The sequence below is a fragment of the Globicephala melas genome, chromosome 11 (assembly GCF_963455315.2).
Source record: "Globicephala melas chromosome 11, mGloMel1.2, whole genome shotgun sequence".
NCBI lineage: Eukaryota > Metazoa > Chordata > Mammalia > Artiodactyla > Delphinidae > Globicephala > Globicephala melas.
In genome coordinates this window covers 7070748-7088342 of record NC_083324.2, presented here as the reverse complement: position 1 = coordinate 7088342, position 17595 = coordinate 7070748, and the positions used below count along the sequence as shown (strand labels likewise).

Below are 17595 nucleotides of genomic sequence, written 5' to 3'. Positions count from 1 at the left end.
TCTTGAAAATTTTGTCTACTTTCAGAAGCCAGGAAACAGCCGCTTTCCAAAAAGACAAAGAAATCTCATGTTCATAATGAAGTTGAAGAAAATAACAGTGTCTTTGTAAAGCTTCTTAAGACATCAGGAATTACTCTTAAAACAGGAGAGAGTCAGAATCAACTAGGTAATATTTTAATCAAAATCTTTTGTCTGGGTATAGTGAATGGGCTCAGAACTGAATCATGGATTTTCTAGAGAGGCAATGAAGATTAGAAATGGGAACACCATCTGTCTTGAGATAAGGATGAAACTGAAATTGCTTTTTAGAGAATGTTGTTATTCTCTTTGGTACTGATTAATGCATATTAAGTAAGGTATGTCTAATCCTTTTTTTTTTAAGGAAGAATGTTATGTACTAGTATTACTTTATGTTTTCTTGTGAAAAAATAAATTAATACCTAGAGAGCAATTAAATCTGTGTCAGAATAATTTCAGAAGAAAATTTATAAAGCCATATAAGGCCCTACTTTGCGGGCATAGATTATTCCATCCAGCTAAGGTTTTGGCTTTCTTTATTTTTTAAGAATACTTAGTAGCTATCCTTTATAAAAGCTAATTCTGTTTTGCCGTGGGTTTATAAGAGTTGGCTCTGAAATTAGGTTGGAAATATCTTTATTGGTTTCATCAGACAGGAACCTAGGTCTTAGGAAAGTAAAACTCTGGTAGGAAGTGTTAAAGACACTGGGGACCAACTAGTCTTCTTTTCTCATAGCTGTGGATCAAATCATTTTCCAAAGGAAGCTCTTTCAGACTCTGAGGAAACATCCTTCTTATCCCAAAGTATGTATTTTCTCCTTAGTATTTTTGTTTTTGCCAGCAGTGCTCTGGAATTGGGAGTTTAAAGACACTAGCATAAAGTTGAATAGGCTTGAATGATTTTAGCTAATTGACAGCAAATGTTAAACTAAAAATCTTACTCTTTTTTTTTTAATGTCACTAAGATAATAGAAGAATTCGTTAGTGGCCTGGAGTCTTACATTGAGGACCAAAACAGTTTCAGGAACTGCCTTTTGTCTTGCGAACATCTGCAGGATGAGGAAGCCAGGTGTGGAGACGAAGCACTGGACTGTTGCTGAAATTTAGTCTGTTACACTTAACTGGATTGGGAGGTGGGGTTGGGGCAGAATGCGATTTTTTGGAATTTTACTTTTGATTTATAGCTCTCTTTTCCTCAAAGTTTTAACCTAACCTTTAAATTATTAAGTTTATGATAACAAGACTAAGAACCAGAATGTTTTCTAGAATGTGTCTCACCTGTGCTGATACAGTTTCAACTCCACTTGTCTGTGACTTAAAAGCTATCTTCTCATGTTCTGTATTTCTTATCTACCAGGATAGTTTCTCCTTAAAAATTACATAGTTAACCAATTTTACAGAGAAAGGATAATAAAAACATTAAAAGAAAATCAAAATAGAAAACCAATCTCTCCTTTTTTTTTTTTTTTTTTTTTTACAGCATGGGCACATCTTACTGTAAGAGCCTCATTAAATTGCTTCTGGGGATTGACATATTACAGGTGAGACTGTGCCACTTTTTCTGTGGACATTTATTTAATGGATGTGATTTGTGGTGTATGCCCAAGTGTAAGTGGCTGGAGCACAGGGCAGAGCAGGGTTAATGGGAGAGTTTGGGTTTGCAACAGGTTACCACAGCCCTGTTACTGACATGAATCTTGTAGGGCAATATCTGTGGCTTTGGACTGAGCTGATAAACCCAATACATCTTGAAGCTTCATTTATCCTGGCGGCCTCTGATTCCTGTTTTGTAAAGCTTCATCCTGTGTGTTCTGAGTACCTTGTATATCTCTGCCATATTCACATCTGCATCATCTCCCATTTAGCTTCGTATTTGCTTATTAACTAGATCTTTCCCTTTTCCTCCTCCTTTCTCTCTTAATTTATTGATTAGACAATCAGTGAGATGTTTTAAACATCTCAAATTATAGAAATGTATATACAATGAAAAGTCTCCCTCCCACCCTGTCCTTCATTTTTCCTCTTTTCTTCTCTTGCACTGTTGATCTTAATTCCTTTTCATTGGAAATCTTGAATATAATTTAGTTAGCTTAAATCTCAGAGCTCTCTTGTTCCTCCAAAGAGAAATCTTTTCTTGCAAACTATTTGATAATCTGTTAAGGCCTGCATTTCATAGGTTAACAATTGTCATCATAATTAATAATGTTTTTGATTATCTGATTATTTTAATGTTGCCTTGATAGTCATTTTGTAATTTTTCAGAGGACAGGTTATTGATAAATCTTTGTATTCCAACAGGTTATATTCAAAATATAGGCAGCATTCATGTGGACATACTTTTTTGTTTTTAAATCTTTATTGGAGTATAATTGCTTTACAATGTTGTGTTAGTTTCTGCTGTATAACAAAGTGAATCAGCTATATGTGTATATATATCCCCATATCCCCTCCCTCTTGCGTCTCCCTCCAACTCTTCCCTATCCCACCCCTCTAGGTGGTCACAAAGCACTGAGCTGGCCTCCCTGTGCTATGCAGCTGCTCCCACTATTTTACATTTGGTTGTAATATAAGTACATGCCACTCTCTCACTTCATCCCAGCTTACCCTTCCCCCTCCCCGTGTCCTCACATACATTCTCTACGTCTGTGTCTTTATTCCTGTCCTGCCACTAGGTACATTAGAACCATATATATATTTTTTTAGATTCCATATATATGTGTTAGCATACAGTATTTGTTTTTCTGAGTGACTTCACTATGAATGACAGACTCTAGGTCCATCCACCTCACTACAAATAACTCAATTTTGTTTCTTTTTATGCCTCATTAATATTCCATTGTATATATGTGCCTCATCTTCTTTATCCACTCCTCTGTCAGTGGACATTTAGGTTGTTTCCATGTCCTGGCTATTGTAAATACTGCTGCAATGAACATTGTGGTACATGACTCTTTTTGAATTATGGTTTTCTCAGGGTATATGCCCAGTAATGGGATTGCTGGGTCATATGGTAGTTCTATTTTTAGTTTTTTAAGGAACCTCCATACTGTTCTCTATATTGGCTGTATCAATTTACATTCCCACCAGGTGGACATTCTTATAATGAGGATTTCAATTAGGCAGGGTTTTTCCTCCAAGAACTCTTGTTGGAGAGAATTACAGCTAATTATACATTTCTGTTGTACATTTCGAGACAATCTCCTAACTCCCTATGTCTTCTTTTTTAGCCTGCCATTATCAAAATCTTATTTGAAAAGTTGCCAGAATTTATTTTCAAAAAGTAAGTGGAGTTACTCTGGAATGCTCAAAGTGCCCTGGTGTACTTAGGTTTCTCTCTGAAAAGGTTGCTCTGAAGCATCATTGGTATGTCTGAAGATCATATTTATTATGCCTCCAGATTCTTAAATGACTACTGAAGTTTTACTGGGGTGACTTTCTTTGAAATTTCATCTATTTATATGTCCATGTATTCCTAGGATACACACTAAACTGGTAATAGTGGTTGTCTCCCAGGAGTGGAGCCACTTGGCTGGAGTTATATATTCTCTGAATACTGTTCTTTACCTTTCCAATTTTATACTGCATATGAGCTACCATTTTTAAAAATTTACTTTAAGGGAATTTCCTGGCGGTCCAGTGGTTAGGATTCCGGGCTTTCACTCTCTTGGGGCCTGGCTTTGATCCTTGATCGGGGGAACTGAGATCCTGCAAGCTGCGTGCTGTGGCCCCCCCAAAAAATTCTTTTTTACTTTTCTTTTTTTTTTTCTTTTTTACTTTAAAAAATAACTAAGGGACTTCCCTGGTGGCGCAGTGGTTAAGAATCTGCCTGCCAATGCAGGGGACGCGGGTTCAAGCCCTGGTCCGAGAAGATCCCACATGCCGCAGAGCAACTAAGCCCGTGGGCCACAACTACTGGGCCTGCACTCTAGAGCCCGCCAGCCACAACTACTGAGCCCACGTGCCACAACTACTGAAGCCCGCGCACCTAGAGCCCATGCTCCGCAACAAGAGAAGCCACTGCAATGATAAGCCCGCGCACTGCAATGAAGAGTAGCCCCCGCTCACCGTAACTAGAGAAAGCCTGCGTGCAGCAACGAAGACCCAATGCAGCCAAAAATAAAAATGAATAAATTTACTTAAAAATAGTAATAATAAAAAATAACTAAGAGAAAAAAAGAACAGCCTAACAGATAAGTACATAAAGGTCATGAATAGACAATTCACGGAGAAGAAATATGAGAGCATTAAACACTTTTTTTTAATGCTCAAGTTCATTAATAATCAAATACAACAATTTCAAACAATAAATAGAATTTTTTTCCCTCGCGAAGGATCTCCCTTGTTGAGTGCGATGAACAGGCTGCTCATATATCACTGGTAAACATATAAAGCAGTGTAATTACTCTGAAGGGCAGTAGGTTGTGTGTATCAAAACCTAAGATTTTGCATACCCTTTAATGTTCAGCCATGCCTCCAAATTTATCCTAAGGCAATACCTATGAATGAAAACAGTAATGAATAATATTACTGTTTAAAGTAACAAAAATTGTAAACTGAGATGTTCAACTATAGGAGATTGGTTAAGTAAATTAGGTATATCCACATAATGGAATATCATGTGGACATTAAAAATTATAAAGAGGATTATTTAATACCATGCATTAATTGAAAAAACAGGCTACAAATCAGTATTTACAGTTCCACTCAGTATTTTGTTAAAGGTACATACATACACATTTACATAGATACATATACACATGTATATCAATGGTGGACCTCTCTGGGAGAGAGGATTTAGGTAATTTTTATTTCCTCCTTTTTAATATGTGCTGCTTCTAGGTCTTGTATGTAACAATAGTAAACTTGAAGATTTATCTTTAGAAATTTATGATTTGCCTGAATGGCATGCACTATGCTTTGTGTCCTGGCTAAGTCTTTTTTAGCAGTTAAATTTGTCTATAGTAAACAAAGACTGAGAATGCTGTCAAGAAGAGGAGCTGGAGGTGGTCCAAAAGTTAGATATAGGAGGCTGGGAAGAAGGCAGAGACTGTCATTTTAGGGGAAATAATACTAGAAAGTTATTTATAATAATTTATTATATTAATGATAATTAATAAGTATTGTTATATTAATGATAATACTAATACTGAGCCAACTTCTCTGCATCCATAAATGGTTTTCAGTACTTTGACATAGTCTAAATCTGAAAATCTTCTGTTTCCATAGTGGTAAAAATTACTTGCATTTTTTGGTACTTTATCAAATTGATGTAATTAGTTTTTAACCTCTTATTTTATTTATTTATTTAGTTTTAAACTTTATTTAATTTATTTTTTTATTTATTTTGGCGGCTTTGGGCCTTGTGCGCAGGCGTTCTCTAGTTGCCGCGAGCAGGGGCTACTCTTTGTTGCGGTGCGTGGGCTTCTCATGGCGGTGGCTTCTGTTGCTGCAGAGCACGGGCTCTAGGCGCACACGCTCAGTAGTTGTGGCTCGCGGGCTCTAGAGCGCAGGCTCAGTAGTTGTGGCACACGGGCTTAGTTGCTTTGCGGCATGTGGGACCTTCCCGAGCCAGGGCTCAAACCCGTGTCCCCTGCATTGGCAGGCGGATTCTTAACCACTGCACCACCAGGGAAGTCCCCATTGTTTACCTTTAAAAACAATTTATCTTACTCAATTTGTTAAAGTTTGTTACGTTTATTTTTTTTAATTGTTCATATATTTTAAGAGATACTCTCCAGACTTTTCTTCCCCTCTCTAAACCCTCCCCAGATATAGCCACTAACAGTTTAGTGCGTCTTCCTCCAGACATCTTTCTCAACATACATAAGCATATGTCCCATGCTTTTTTTTGTATTACCTGTGTGTTTAGCACAGTGTGCAACGCACGGTAAGTGTTTAGTAAATGTTAACTGAATGGCTGAAATGTTATATGCAGTATTAATGCTTGCTGCTGTGTAAGTCAGAAAGGCTACTTTCCTGACTTCTCATACATCCTAACATTCAGCGTGAACAGTGATGGACTCAGCATGCCTCGACTCATCATCAATCAACTGAAGTGGCTTGACAGAGTTGTGGATAGTAAGGTATGTTGGGGACTTTTTCTGTCTCTTGGATTTATAGAGAGTGTGTTTTCCACACTTAACCAAACTTTTGGCATTTGCATGATATTTTTTCCTTTCTAAACAAAGAATTCATATTTTTCTATCCATTATCTTTTTTAGCTTTAATAATTTGAAAACCATGGTTATTTCACCCATTAAATTTCTCTAAAATAAGAAGTGTATCTAATTATGATGACTGGATGTCATTTATTAAATAAATATTTGGAAGGAATTCATTAACTTCTCAAAGTACAGAGATTATTATTATGTTTTATTTCTCAAAAGCAGTGAGATCCAAAACCATCCTACTTCACTGCAAATGTGTTACTTTAATTACATATTGAGGAAGATTTCTTTGGGTTTATGTTACTTGTTATTAAGCACCTTGGTAAAGTTGAATCTGTTTTGAGCCTGTTGCTTAAGGCCCATTTCTTTTCAGAGTTCTTAAATCATTCTACTAATTTTTGTCAGACATTCAAAGGCTAAATCTTTATTTGGAAGAACATGAGTTTTGGAATCTCATCTGGGCTGGAATTTTGGGTCTGCCACTTATTAATTGTGTATCTTTGAGCAACACATACCCCCTACATTTTAAAAATGGGAATACAGTTGTGAAGATTAAGTGAAATAAAGACAGTAGAAACGGGAAAAAAAAAAAAGCAAAAGAGCCCCCAATTGTTGGACTTCCCTGGTAGTCCAGTGGTTAAGACTCTGCACTCTCCCTGCCAGGGGCCCAGGTTCAATCCCTGGTCGGGGAACTAATATCTCACAAGCTGCTCGGTGCAGCCAAAAAATTAAAAAAAAAAAGAAAGAAAAAAAAGTATTAAATAATATGACATCCAGCCTATTTTTTTTCTATGTACCATCTCATGTGTGAAAATCTCTGGGTCACTTGCCTCTCTGATTTTAGGCTTTGAGCTTGAGTGTGTGTGTAGTTGTCATATTGTACACAAAATAATTCCAGCTCTACATTTCATGAGTAGGAGGTCTTTCTCTATTCTGGGTAATGTTACAATTCTAATAGTCTCCTCCACTGCAGGATCTCACCACCAAGATCATGCAGCTAATCAGTATTGCTCCAGTGTACCTGCAGCATGACTTTGTCACCAGCCTACCTGAGATCCTAGGGGATTCCCAGCATGCTGATGTGGGGAAAGAACTCAGGTGGGTAAGCACCTCGTTGGCATCTTAAGCAAGACTTCACTTTGGGAGCCTTATCACTGCAGTATAAAAAGAGTAGTAATAATGTGTTTCTTTTTTTTATAAAAGAGGATGATACCCATCTTTCTAGGGTGTGGAATTTGACTTGCTTTTCTAATAATGAGTGGTTTTTTTTGGCTGCGTTGTGTTTTTGTTGCTGCGCATGGGCTTTCTCTAGGTGCGGCGAGTGGGGGCTACTCTTCGTTGCGGTGCACGGGCTTCTCATTGCGGTGGCTTCACTTGTTGCTGAGCACAGGCTCTAGGCACGCAGGCTTCAGTAGTTGCAGCACACAGGCTCTAGTTGTGGCATGTGGGCCCTAGAGTGCACAGGTTTCAGTAGTTGTGGTGCGTGGGCTCAGTAGTTGCAGCATGTGGGCTTAGTGGCTCCACGACGTGGGATCTTCCTGGACCAGTGATCAAACCCGTGTCCTCTGCATTGGCAGGTGGATTCTTAACAACTGCGCCACCAGGGAAGTCCCTGGTTTTTAAATTTTATTTATTTTTGGCTGTGTTGCGTCTTCATTGCAGTGCGTGGGCTTCTCATTGTGGTGGCTTCTCTTCCTGCAGAGTACAGACTCTAGGTGTGCGGGCTTTAGTAGTAGTGGCACGCGGGCTCAGTAGTTGTGGCTTGCAGGCTCTAGAGCGCAGGCTCAGTAGTTGTGGCGTACAGGCTTAGTTGCTCCACGGCATGTGGGATCTTCCCAGACCAGGGCTCGAACCCGTGTCCCCTGCAATGGCAGGCGGATTCTTAACCACTGGGCCACCAGGGAAGCCCCAATGAGTGTATATTTGAGTAGATCCATATACTTTCTTTCTTTTCTAATAATGAGTATATATTTGAGTAGACCTGTGTATCTGTCATGAATATGAAGTCTGGCTTAGGATTAGGTGTATAAATTTGGTCTGCAGAGACATAAACATTATTCCTTTGTTTTGTTAACATTTTCTCTATCCAAGGGTGTCCTCCATCTTGACTGCACATCCACATAGTTTGTGGAGATTATTAAACATCAACTTCTTTGGTCCCTAAATGATTCATTCTAATGCACATTGCTGTGTCAGATCTATTGCAGACAATAGACAATGTTAGTAAGACATTGCTTACTAACGTTTACGTGAAAAATACTAATTGATAGGGCAATAATGAAGAAGAGGAGAACAATATCACTACATAATTTTATTTCTGTTTTAATGCAACCATGTATTTATCCTAGAAGTAGTTAAAAACTTCCAATTTGTTATACCTCCTTTTCTATGGTTGTCTGTAAAGCTGTCTCCAAAAATGTCCAGTGATTTCTTGCTTTTGTGCTTTTGGGCAGGATGCTCCTTCTGTGTATAGCACTGTATATACCCCACTTTGCCTGCTTGTCCTTTTGTATAACCTTTTCTTAGGATCCATCACTGTCCTTCTCTACTGTGTGCTACTGTAGAACCCTACTACTTACGTCTATCATGTTTATCACACTTCACTGTAATTGTTGTAGGTTTTCTTTTTCCTTTTCTCAGGAAGGATATATACTAAACTCAGTAGTGGTTTCCTCTGAGTAGTGGGGATGATAAGGTAGGGCTTCTTGTTTCTGCTTTGTTTATTGTTTGAATTTTTCAAAATGAGCATTTTTTTTAAACCAAGAGAATGTTAATGAAACATACTATAAATAGAATTTAATTGGAACTAAGTATATCCTCTCTTCCTATACCTTGAGTGATTTTCCCATCATTATTTGCCCAGCTCTGTTAAAATTTGCACAACTTCTCTCTTTCTCCTATTCACAGTGACCTTCTAACAGAGAATACTTTGCTCACTGTCCCAATCCTGGATGTCCTCTCTAGCCTCCAACTTGAGCCGAAGCTCCTGACTAAGGTAGGGAGGACTCTGCTCTCCAGAAAGAGTGCCAGCTTGCTTGCTTCCCAGAACGAGTGTCAATTAGTCATTGCCTTGGACCAATCGTATATAATGAAAATTTCATTTTGAAACAATGCTGAATGACGTTTGCTCTCTTTTTTCTTTTCAGTGAATTTCATATGCCATACTATGATAGATTAACTGCTCATTTTTAATCAGTGTGTTTTAGTGGAAATCTTCTGTATTGCCTGTATAGTTACAAACTGCTCCCATAAGAATAACAACTTTTTATGCCTTCCTCTAGCCAGTGGAAAATGCAGACTCCAAAATTAAGAGAAGAAGACTTTCATGTTTATCACCTGTCTGTTTTTGAAGAAGCTGTAGCGTTAAAAATTGAAAGCTTGTAATTTGGAAAAAAAAATAAAATGAGACGTTTTTCTTCCAAAATTACAAGTGAGAAAACTGAGTGAGAGAAATAATTTTTCTGATTTTACCTAACGAGTCAGTACTAGATTGAGGCATTAACATGAAAATATGTAAGGTTTTTGTGCTTTTTATGTTTAGGTCCGCCAGTTAGTGATGGGTAAGCTGTCATCTGTCATGTTGGACGATTTACCTATGATCATCAAGTTCATTCTTCATTCCATAAGAGCCACGGATGCACTTGAGGTACCCTACTGTTTCCCAGCACTGTAGGCAGCTAGATCCTAGAGAGTACAGGGGATAGCAGTGGTGCCCTTGTGAAACTCAGAAGTCAAAAAAAGACTAACCTTGAGGAAGATACATCAAGATAAATTATTTAAATTAATCGGTTCAAATTGCTCGTCTCTGTCCCGAAACTAATTGATAATGCTGATTAATCCAGCAGGAGAGAGAATGGAGCTACTAGCCAGACTTGTTCTATATAAGCTACTACAGGTTATATTTGCTATTTCAGTGTAATGCCTGAAGGAATTCTGAAATTTTAAAGAGCATGACAGGGACTTCCCTGGTGGTCCAGTGGTTATGAATACACCTTCCAATGCAGGGGACACGGGTTCAATCCCTGTTGGGGAACTAAGATCCCATGTGCCACGGGGCAGCTAAGCCCATGTGCCACAACTGCTGAGCCCACGCACCACAACTAGAAAGCCCATGTGCCACAACTACAGAGCCCATGCACTCTGGAGCCCGAGCACCACAGCTAGAGAGAAGCCCACACACCACAACGAAAGATCCCACATGCTGCAACAAAAGATCCTGCATACCACAACTAAGACCTGATGCAACCAAAAATAATAAATTTTTTTTTTTTTTTTGTGGTACGCGGGCCTCTCACTGTTGTGGCTTCTCCCGTTGCGGAGCACAGGCTCTGGACGCACAGGCTCAGTGGCCATGGCTCACGGGCCCAGCCGCTCTGCGGCATGTGGAATCCTCCCGGACCGGGGCACGAACCCATGTCCCCTGCATCAGCCGGCGGACTCTCAACCACTGCGCCACCAGGGAAGCCCATAAATATTTTAAAAAATAATAAAAAATGTAAAGAGCATGGCATACTATACTCACATTAGCTATTTTCATCAGCGGCCTTTTTCAAAATGCCTTGTTTAACAATACATTTAATTAAATAAGTAAAACACTTTATATATTTTGTCTGTGTCAGGTCTTAGTTGCAGCACATAGGATCTTTCGTTGTGGCACGTGGGCTCTTCTCTTGGGGCACGTGGGCTTCTCTGTGGTTGTGATGCACAGGCTCCAGGGTGTGTGGGCTCAGTAGTTGCGGCGCACAGGCTTAGCTGCCCTGTGACATATGGGATCTTACTTCCCTGACCAGAGATCAAACCTGTGTCCCCTGCAATGGAAGGTGGATTCTCAACCACTGGATCACCAGGGAAGTCCTGACAATACATTTAATTTAATAATTCTTCTTCCTCAGTCTTTCAGGAAAATGTTATGGTTTTTCTATTGAAAGAATAGATTGTGCCTGTCTGCTGTGAATGAGCAGAACACATAGCTAATATTTATTTGCCGTAGGTAATTTCTGAGCTTCGGGAGAAATTGGATCTGCAGCATTGTATTTTGCCATCGTTGTTGCAGGCTTCTCAAAGCAAGGTGAAAAATAAAGGACAAAAAAGGTATAAACTCATGGAAAGTTATCACTGTTTTTCTCACATAGGCAAGGAAAGTTTTCTGACGTTTCTTCTGAATCCCGGACAGAAGATCTTAATACTTAACAACTACAAATAGTGGTAGTAGTATTACAATTGTGTACTACTATATAGTTTTTCAAATCATAATTCTATGTATAAGTATCTGTATGTGTGTGTGTGTGTGTGTGTGTGTGTGTGTGTGTGTGTGTGTACGTACTCCCTTTGCTCGGCAGATCAATTCCAGATAGACTGCAGTACAGTTTTACTAGCCAGTGTACACATGAAGTTGTGACTTGTTTTAAGGCACGTGGCTAGTAAGCAGGAACCCAGATCTTACAGGTTCCTCTGTGGTAAGTGGAAGAATGATTTTTTTTTCCCTCTGCTACATGTAGTTCTTCAGGAAATCAAGAAAACAGCGGTCAAGACTGTGTTATTCTTCTCTTTGATGTAATAAAGTCAGCTGTTAGATATGAGAAAATCATTTCAGAAGCCTGGATTAAGGTGAGTGAGATCTTTAAACATTGAGGAAGAAATGGGTGGCAATCAGTGACAGATATGTAAGTAAAGGTAGGTTGAAATAAAAGTCTTAAAAGTCAGTCGAGTAGAAATAATAGATGATGGTTGCCAGATGGGCAGATTGGTTCTCAGATCAGAGAACAGAGCATGCTGAATAAGGCGAAAAATGTTCTTATGTGTTGTAATATTTTTGTAACCCTTGTTTTTGCAGGCAATTGAAAACACCACCTCAGTGTTGGAACACAAGGTACTGTTCATGTACTATGAATTTTAAGTCTTACAGATGTAAAATTAGTGATATTGGCTGGCTTTCCTTCCTGCTGTTTCCTCTGGCTCCTTCCAGTCATCCCTTCTGTGACTTTTGTAGCTGCTCTAATAAACATTAGCTGCCTGAGGAAGATGATCTGAAGGGGTGACTTGCCAGATGGTCTTTATTCTGGCAATAAAATGAAATAAAATATCCATAAGGGGAAATAGTAACATTCCAAGCAGGCATAATGAGTTGCAGTCAAAGAAGCTGAGTCCCCCGCCCATGAGGAGGTGAGAACTAGAGTCGCCTGGGTCATGAGTTAGGTATTCAGGCCCCTCTGTCTGTCTGATTGCCCTTCCTCCCACCACATGGAATTGTCAAGATAGTGGCATTTCATGTTTCACTTTCCTTTACCTGACAGAACTGAATCAAATATTCCATCTACTCTCAGGGCAGTGGTACTGAATCTGTCTTAAATCTGGAGATACTTTCTTCAGTCAAGAAGACAGATGATTGAATTTCTTGTGTACTGATTGGTTCCCTTTAAGGATTTTCTTTAGTTGGAATCTCTTGTTTTGTAGAGTTTTGTTAGTTGGATTATCCAGTTGTTAGATGACTATTTTAAAAGCTGCTGTGATACTGAATAAAACAATGAGAAACTCAATAATTTTTTGTGGTTGCCAGGTTGAGGGTGGGTAGGGAATCAGAATATCTAAAACAACGGTTTTATTATTGCATAACCCTTGACCTCCTGCATAGCTGTTTTTACAGATTTCTGATCATTGTATAAATATAATTTTGTATTCTGATTTTTTTTCTCTTCACATTGTGTCATAAACATTTTGCATACTTCTGCATTATATTTATTGTCTTTTTTTTTTTTTTTCGGCCACGCCATGCCACATGCAGGATCTTCCCCAACCGGGAATTGAACCCATGCCCCCGGATTGGGAGCATGGAGTCTTAACCACTGGACTGCCAGGGCAGTCCTTTTATTGTCATTTTTAATAACTGTATTGTGTTCTGCTATAATCTGTCAGAATTTTGGTGTCTGAGTTGGGCCTTCAGTGAAGGGATGTCTCAAGTAATTTATTGTTTTTGCTTTTATTAATTAGAACATCTAACATTTATTAAAATATCTTTTCTCATTAACTGAGATATAATTGACATTTTATATTAGTTTCAGGTGTACAATGTAATGATCTGTTACTTGTATATATTGCAAAATGATCACCACAATACGTTGTTAATGTCCATCACCATACATAGCTACCATTTTCTTTACTTGTGATGAGAACTTTTAAGGTCTACTCGCTTAGTAACTTTCAAATGTGCAGTACAGTATTATTAACTATATTCACCATGCTGTACATTACACCCCCATGACTTATTTATTTTATAACTGAAATTTGTACCTTTTGGCCCCCTTTACCAACTCCCTACCAACTCCCTACCCCTACCTCTGGCAACCACCAATCTGTTCTCTGTATTTGTGAGTTCATTTTTGTTTTAGTTTTTAGATTCCACATATAATTGAAATCATACACTATTTGTCTTTCTCTGTCTGACTTATTTCACTTAGCATAATGCCTTCAGTGTTCATACATGTTGTTGCCAATAGCAAGATTCGTTCTTTTTTATGGTTGAATAATATTCTAGAGAGAGTGTGTGTGTTTATATCACATTTTCTTTATCCATTCCATCAATGGACACTTGGGTTGTTTCCATGTCTTGGCTATTGTAAATAATGTTCTAATGAACATGGGGTGCAGATATCTTTGTGAATTAGTGTTTTTTGTTTTCTTCAGATACGTAGCCAGAAGTGGAATTGCTGGATCTATAGTAGTTCTATTTTTATTTTTTTGAGGAACCACCATACCGTTTTCCGTAGTGGTTGCATCAATTTACATTTCCACCAACAGTGCACAAGGGTTCCCTCTTCTCTACATCCTTGCCAACATATGTTATTTTTTGTCCTTTTGATGATAGCTGTTCTAACAGGTGCGAAGTGATATCTCATTGTGGTTTTGATTTACGTTTCCCTGATGATTAGTTATGTTGAGCATCGTTACATGGAGGTTGGCTATCTATATGTCTTCTTTGGAAAAATTTCTATTCAGATTCCCTGTCCATCTTTTAATTGGATTGTTTGGTTTTTTCCTTTTGAGTTGTGTGAGTTCCAAGTAATTTGTGTTTTTCTTTTTTGTCTTGCTTGACTTTTTAACTTCTCTGTCTTTCTGTCTCTCTCTCTGTCTCTCTCTCTCTCTCTCTTTTTTTTTTTTTTGTGGTACGCGGGCCTCTCACTGTTGTGGCCTCTCCTGTCGCGGAACACAGGCTCTGGACGCGCAGGCTCAGCGGCCATGGCTCACGGGCATGTGGGATCTTCCCAGACCGGGGCATGGCAGGCGGACTCTCAACCACTGCGCCACCAGGGAAGCCCATCTCTCTTTTTTAAAAAATATTTTTCTATTACTTGGCAGCTGTAACTCTTTATTTATTTATTTGGCTATGTCAGGTCTTAGTTGCGGCATGTGGGATCTTTTGTTGCGTTGTGCGGTCTTCTCTCTAGTTTTAGCACACAGGCTCAGTAGTTGCAGCCCTTGGGCTCTCTGGTTGTGGTGTGCAGGCTCAGTAGTTGTGGTGCATGGGCTCTAGAGCGCATTGGGCTCAGTACTTGGCGGGCACGCGGGCTTAGTTGCCCTGTGGCATATGGGATCTTAGCTCCCCGACCACAGATCGAACCTGCATCCCCTGCGTTGGACGGCAGATTCTTAACCACTGGACAGCCAGGGAAGTCCCTCTTTTTTTTTTTTAAACATAGGTAATACAAGCTAATTGCGGAGAAAAAAAAACCCACAAGTAATCTAAATATGTGTAAAATAAAGTTTACCTCCACTCTCTGTGCCACTCTTCATGGATAATCATTCTTCCAGATTTTTTTCCTATTCATATACAAGTTGTATGTGTGTGCAAGTGCAGGCACACTCACTTTTATACATATTTGTACTTGTATATTGTTTTTACAAAAATAGAATTACTATGATTATTGCAGGTTGCTTTCTTTTGCTTCACAATATGTTGTGAATGTCTGTCAAAAAATATATCCTATCTCATTTTTTAAAATATTTTTTTATTGTTTAATTAAAAAAAATATTTTTGGGGGGCACACCACATGGCATGTAAGATCTGTTTCCTTACCAGGGGTCAAACCCGCGCCCCCTGCATTGGAAGCATGGAGTCTTAACCGCTGGACCACCAGGGAAGTCTCTAGCCTATCTCTCTCTCTCTCTCTCTCTCTTTTTTTTAAATAAATAAATTTATTTATCTATTTATTTATTTTTGCCTGCGATGGGTCTTTGTTGTGGTGCATGGGCTTCTCATTACGGTGGCTTCTCTTGTTGCGGAGCATAGGTTCTAGGCGTGAGGGCTTCAGTAGTTGTGGTGCACGGGCTTAGTTGCTCTGCAGCATGTGGGATCTTCCCAGACCAGGGCTCAAACCCGTGTCCCCTGCATTGGCAGGCTGATTCTTAACCACTGCGCCACCAGGGAAGTCCCCTATCTCATTTTTAATGGCCATATAATATGCTGAAAATGACCATCATCATAATTTTTATAACCTTTTTCATATTGACAGACATTTACAGACTCTCCAACTTTTCACAAAGTAATTTTCCTAATAATAATGAAAATTTATAGTGAAGTTGGCAAGTGACTTAATCTTTTTTTCATAATAAATGTGAAGCTATTCAAAGTTATTTCTGTAATAATACTACTTTTGCTTGTATTCCAATATTTTTTTAAAAGGTACCAGTGGTTAATAGTTGTGGCACTTTATTGCTCTGAAAAATATTTCTGGGTTTTATGAAAACATAGGTACTCCCATGAGAGTATGTTGAGCAAATGAGTATTCTTTGTTTTAATGGGAAAAAGTTGAGAGCTGCTGTTTTGTTGTAGTAAATGTACTGATTTATTAAACTGTTTTCATGTTGTTGCATATTTATTGACAACAGGTTCTTGACCTGGCAATGCTTTTCATCATCTATAGCACCAACACTCAGACAAAGAAGTGCATTGAGAGGGTGCTAAGAAATAAGATTCGATCAGGCTGCTTTCAAGAACAGCTGCTACAGAGTACATTCTATATTCATTACTTGGTAAGTGTCAGAATAAGACAGCATCAGTCTTAAAGTTTTAGAGAGGTCGTTTTAACCTTTCCTACCCAGTGTGGGAATGATGACACCACCAGCTTTGCTGGGTGTAGATGTTTGGCAGGGAGCTCAGTATATTTCAAAACATAGTAGGATTATTACTTACCTTGATTGAGACATTATAATGTTAATCAAATCAAACTAAGATCGGTTTTCATCTTTTTAGCAAAAAAGTCACAAAATTGGTTTATGTTGAACTTACTAGACTCAAACCCCGAATTCTTTTTTTATAGGAAATATTGCAATTCAGGTCTTCTAATGACATATTTATATAACTTTATTTTTAACCTAGAATAGAAAACTTTACAGCTCCCTTATAAAACGTCATCTTAGTTTCAGCCCATTGTTCAAGCCCATTGAGACTTTTGAATCTTAATTTTATGTTAATCATTTTAATTGTCTAGCTGTCTATGATCTGCAACTTTGATAAACTTGCCTTCTGTATCCTTTTTTAAGTAGTTTCTAAAAACCCCTGAGTATAACAGGATCAGAGGAATGCTAATAGAGATGTAATTTTGTATCTATTGAACCATCACTGTTTAGCCATTCAGCACTATGACCCTGAGATGATCATTCCTGTTGAAATATAAACCATTTGAATTGGAATTTTATAATCTAGGAATGGTGTTTTCCAGGTGAATATTCAGGATATTAATAGTGTATATAGCTTCTTAGAAAACTGGGTGAACCAGAGGTTTAGGACCTGACTTAGGAACTAATGAGAATATGTAGCTGCGTCTTAAGACTTTATATTTATGGGCTTCCCTGGTGGCACAGTGGTTAAGGATCCACTTGCCAATGCAGGGGACACGGATTCGAGCCCTGGTCCAGGAAGATCCCACATGCCACGGAGCAACTAAGCCCGTGCGCCACAACTATGGAGCTTGTGCTCTAGAACCAGCAAGCCACAGCTACTGAAGCCCTCGCACCTAAAGCCTGAGCTCCACAGCAAGAGAAGCCACCGCAATGAGAAGCCTGTACACCACAACAAAGAGTAGCCTCCGCTCGCTGCAACTAGAGAAAGCCTGTGCGCAGCAACAAAGACCCAATGCAGCCATAGATACGTACATACATACATACATACATACATAAATAGACTTTATATTTAGGAATGGATTTAAAGTTTGTATTATTTTATCTTACAGTTCTTTCTGTGCTTATTTCTGCTATGATACATGTTTTGGGCTATAATTTTGCATAGGGCAGAAACCATATATAATTTTTATTGCATTTTCCTCAGTAAAGCATTATACCCATTTCAGTGCTTAATTTAAGATTTTGTTTTAATTGTGATGATATCAGTAAAGAAACTGGACATAACAACTCATTA

General features: G+C 38.6%; 1 protein-coding gene across 1 annotated transcript in view; it reads left to right on the top strand.

Moving 5' to 3' along the window:
- The window catches only part of FANCD2 (FA complementation group D2), a 56670-nt gene that overhangs the window by 3766 nt on the left and 35309 nt on the right, over positions 1 to 17595 (top strand). The window contains exons 3-15 of the mRNA XM_060307584.1: positions 26 to 166; positions 755 to 822; positions 984 to 1087; positions 1499 to 1559; positions 3246 to 3298; positions 6023 to 6101; positions 7159 to 7283; positions 9093 to 9180; positions 9727 to 9831; positions 11176 to 11276; positions 11684 to 11792; positions 12019 to 12054; positions 16068 to 16211. Coding sequence (XP_060163567.1) covers positions 26 to 166; positions 755 to 822; positions 984 to 1087; positions 1499 to 1559; positions 3246 to 3298; positions 6023 to 6101; positions 7159 to 7283; positions 9093 to 9180; positions 9727 to 9831; positions 11176 to 11276; positions 11684 to 11792; positions 12019 to 12054; positions 16068 to 16211 — 1214 coding nt within the window. The remainder of the gene's footprint in view (positions 1 to 25; positions 167 to 754; positions 823 to 983; positions 1088 to 1498; positions 1560 to 3245; positions 3299 to 6022; positions 6102 to 7158; positions 7284 to 9092; positions 9181 to 9726; positions 9832 to 11175; positions 11277 to 11683; positions 11793 to 12018; positions 12055 to 16067; positions 16212 to 17595) is intronic.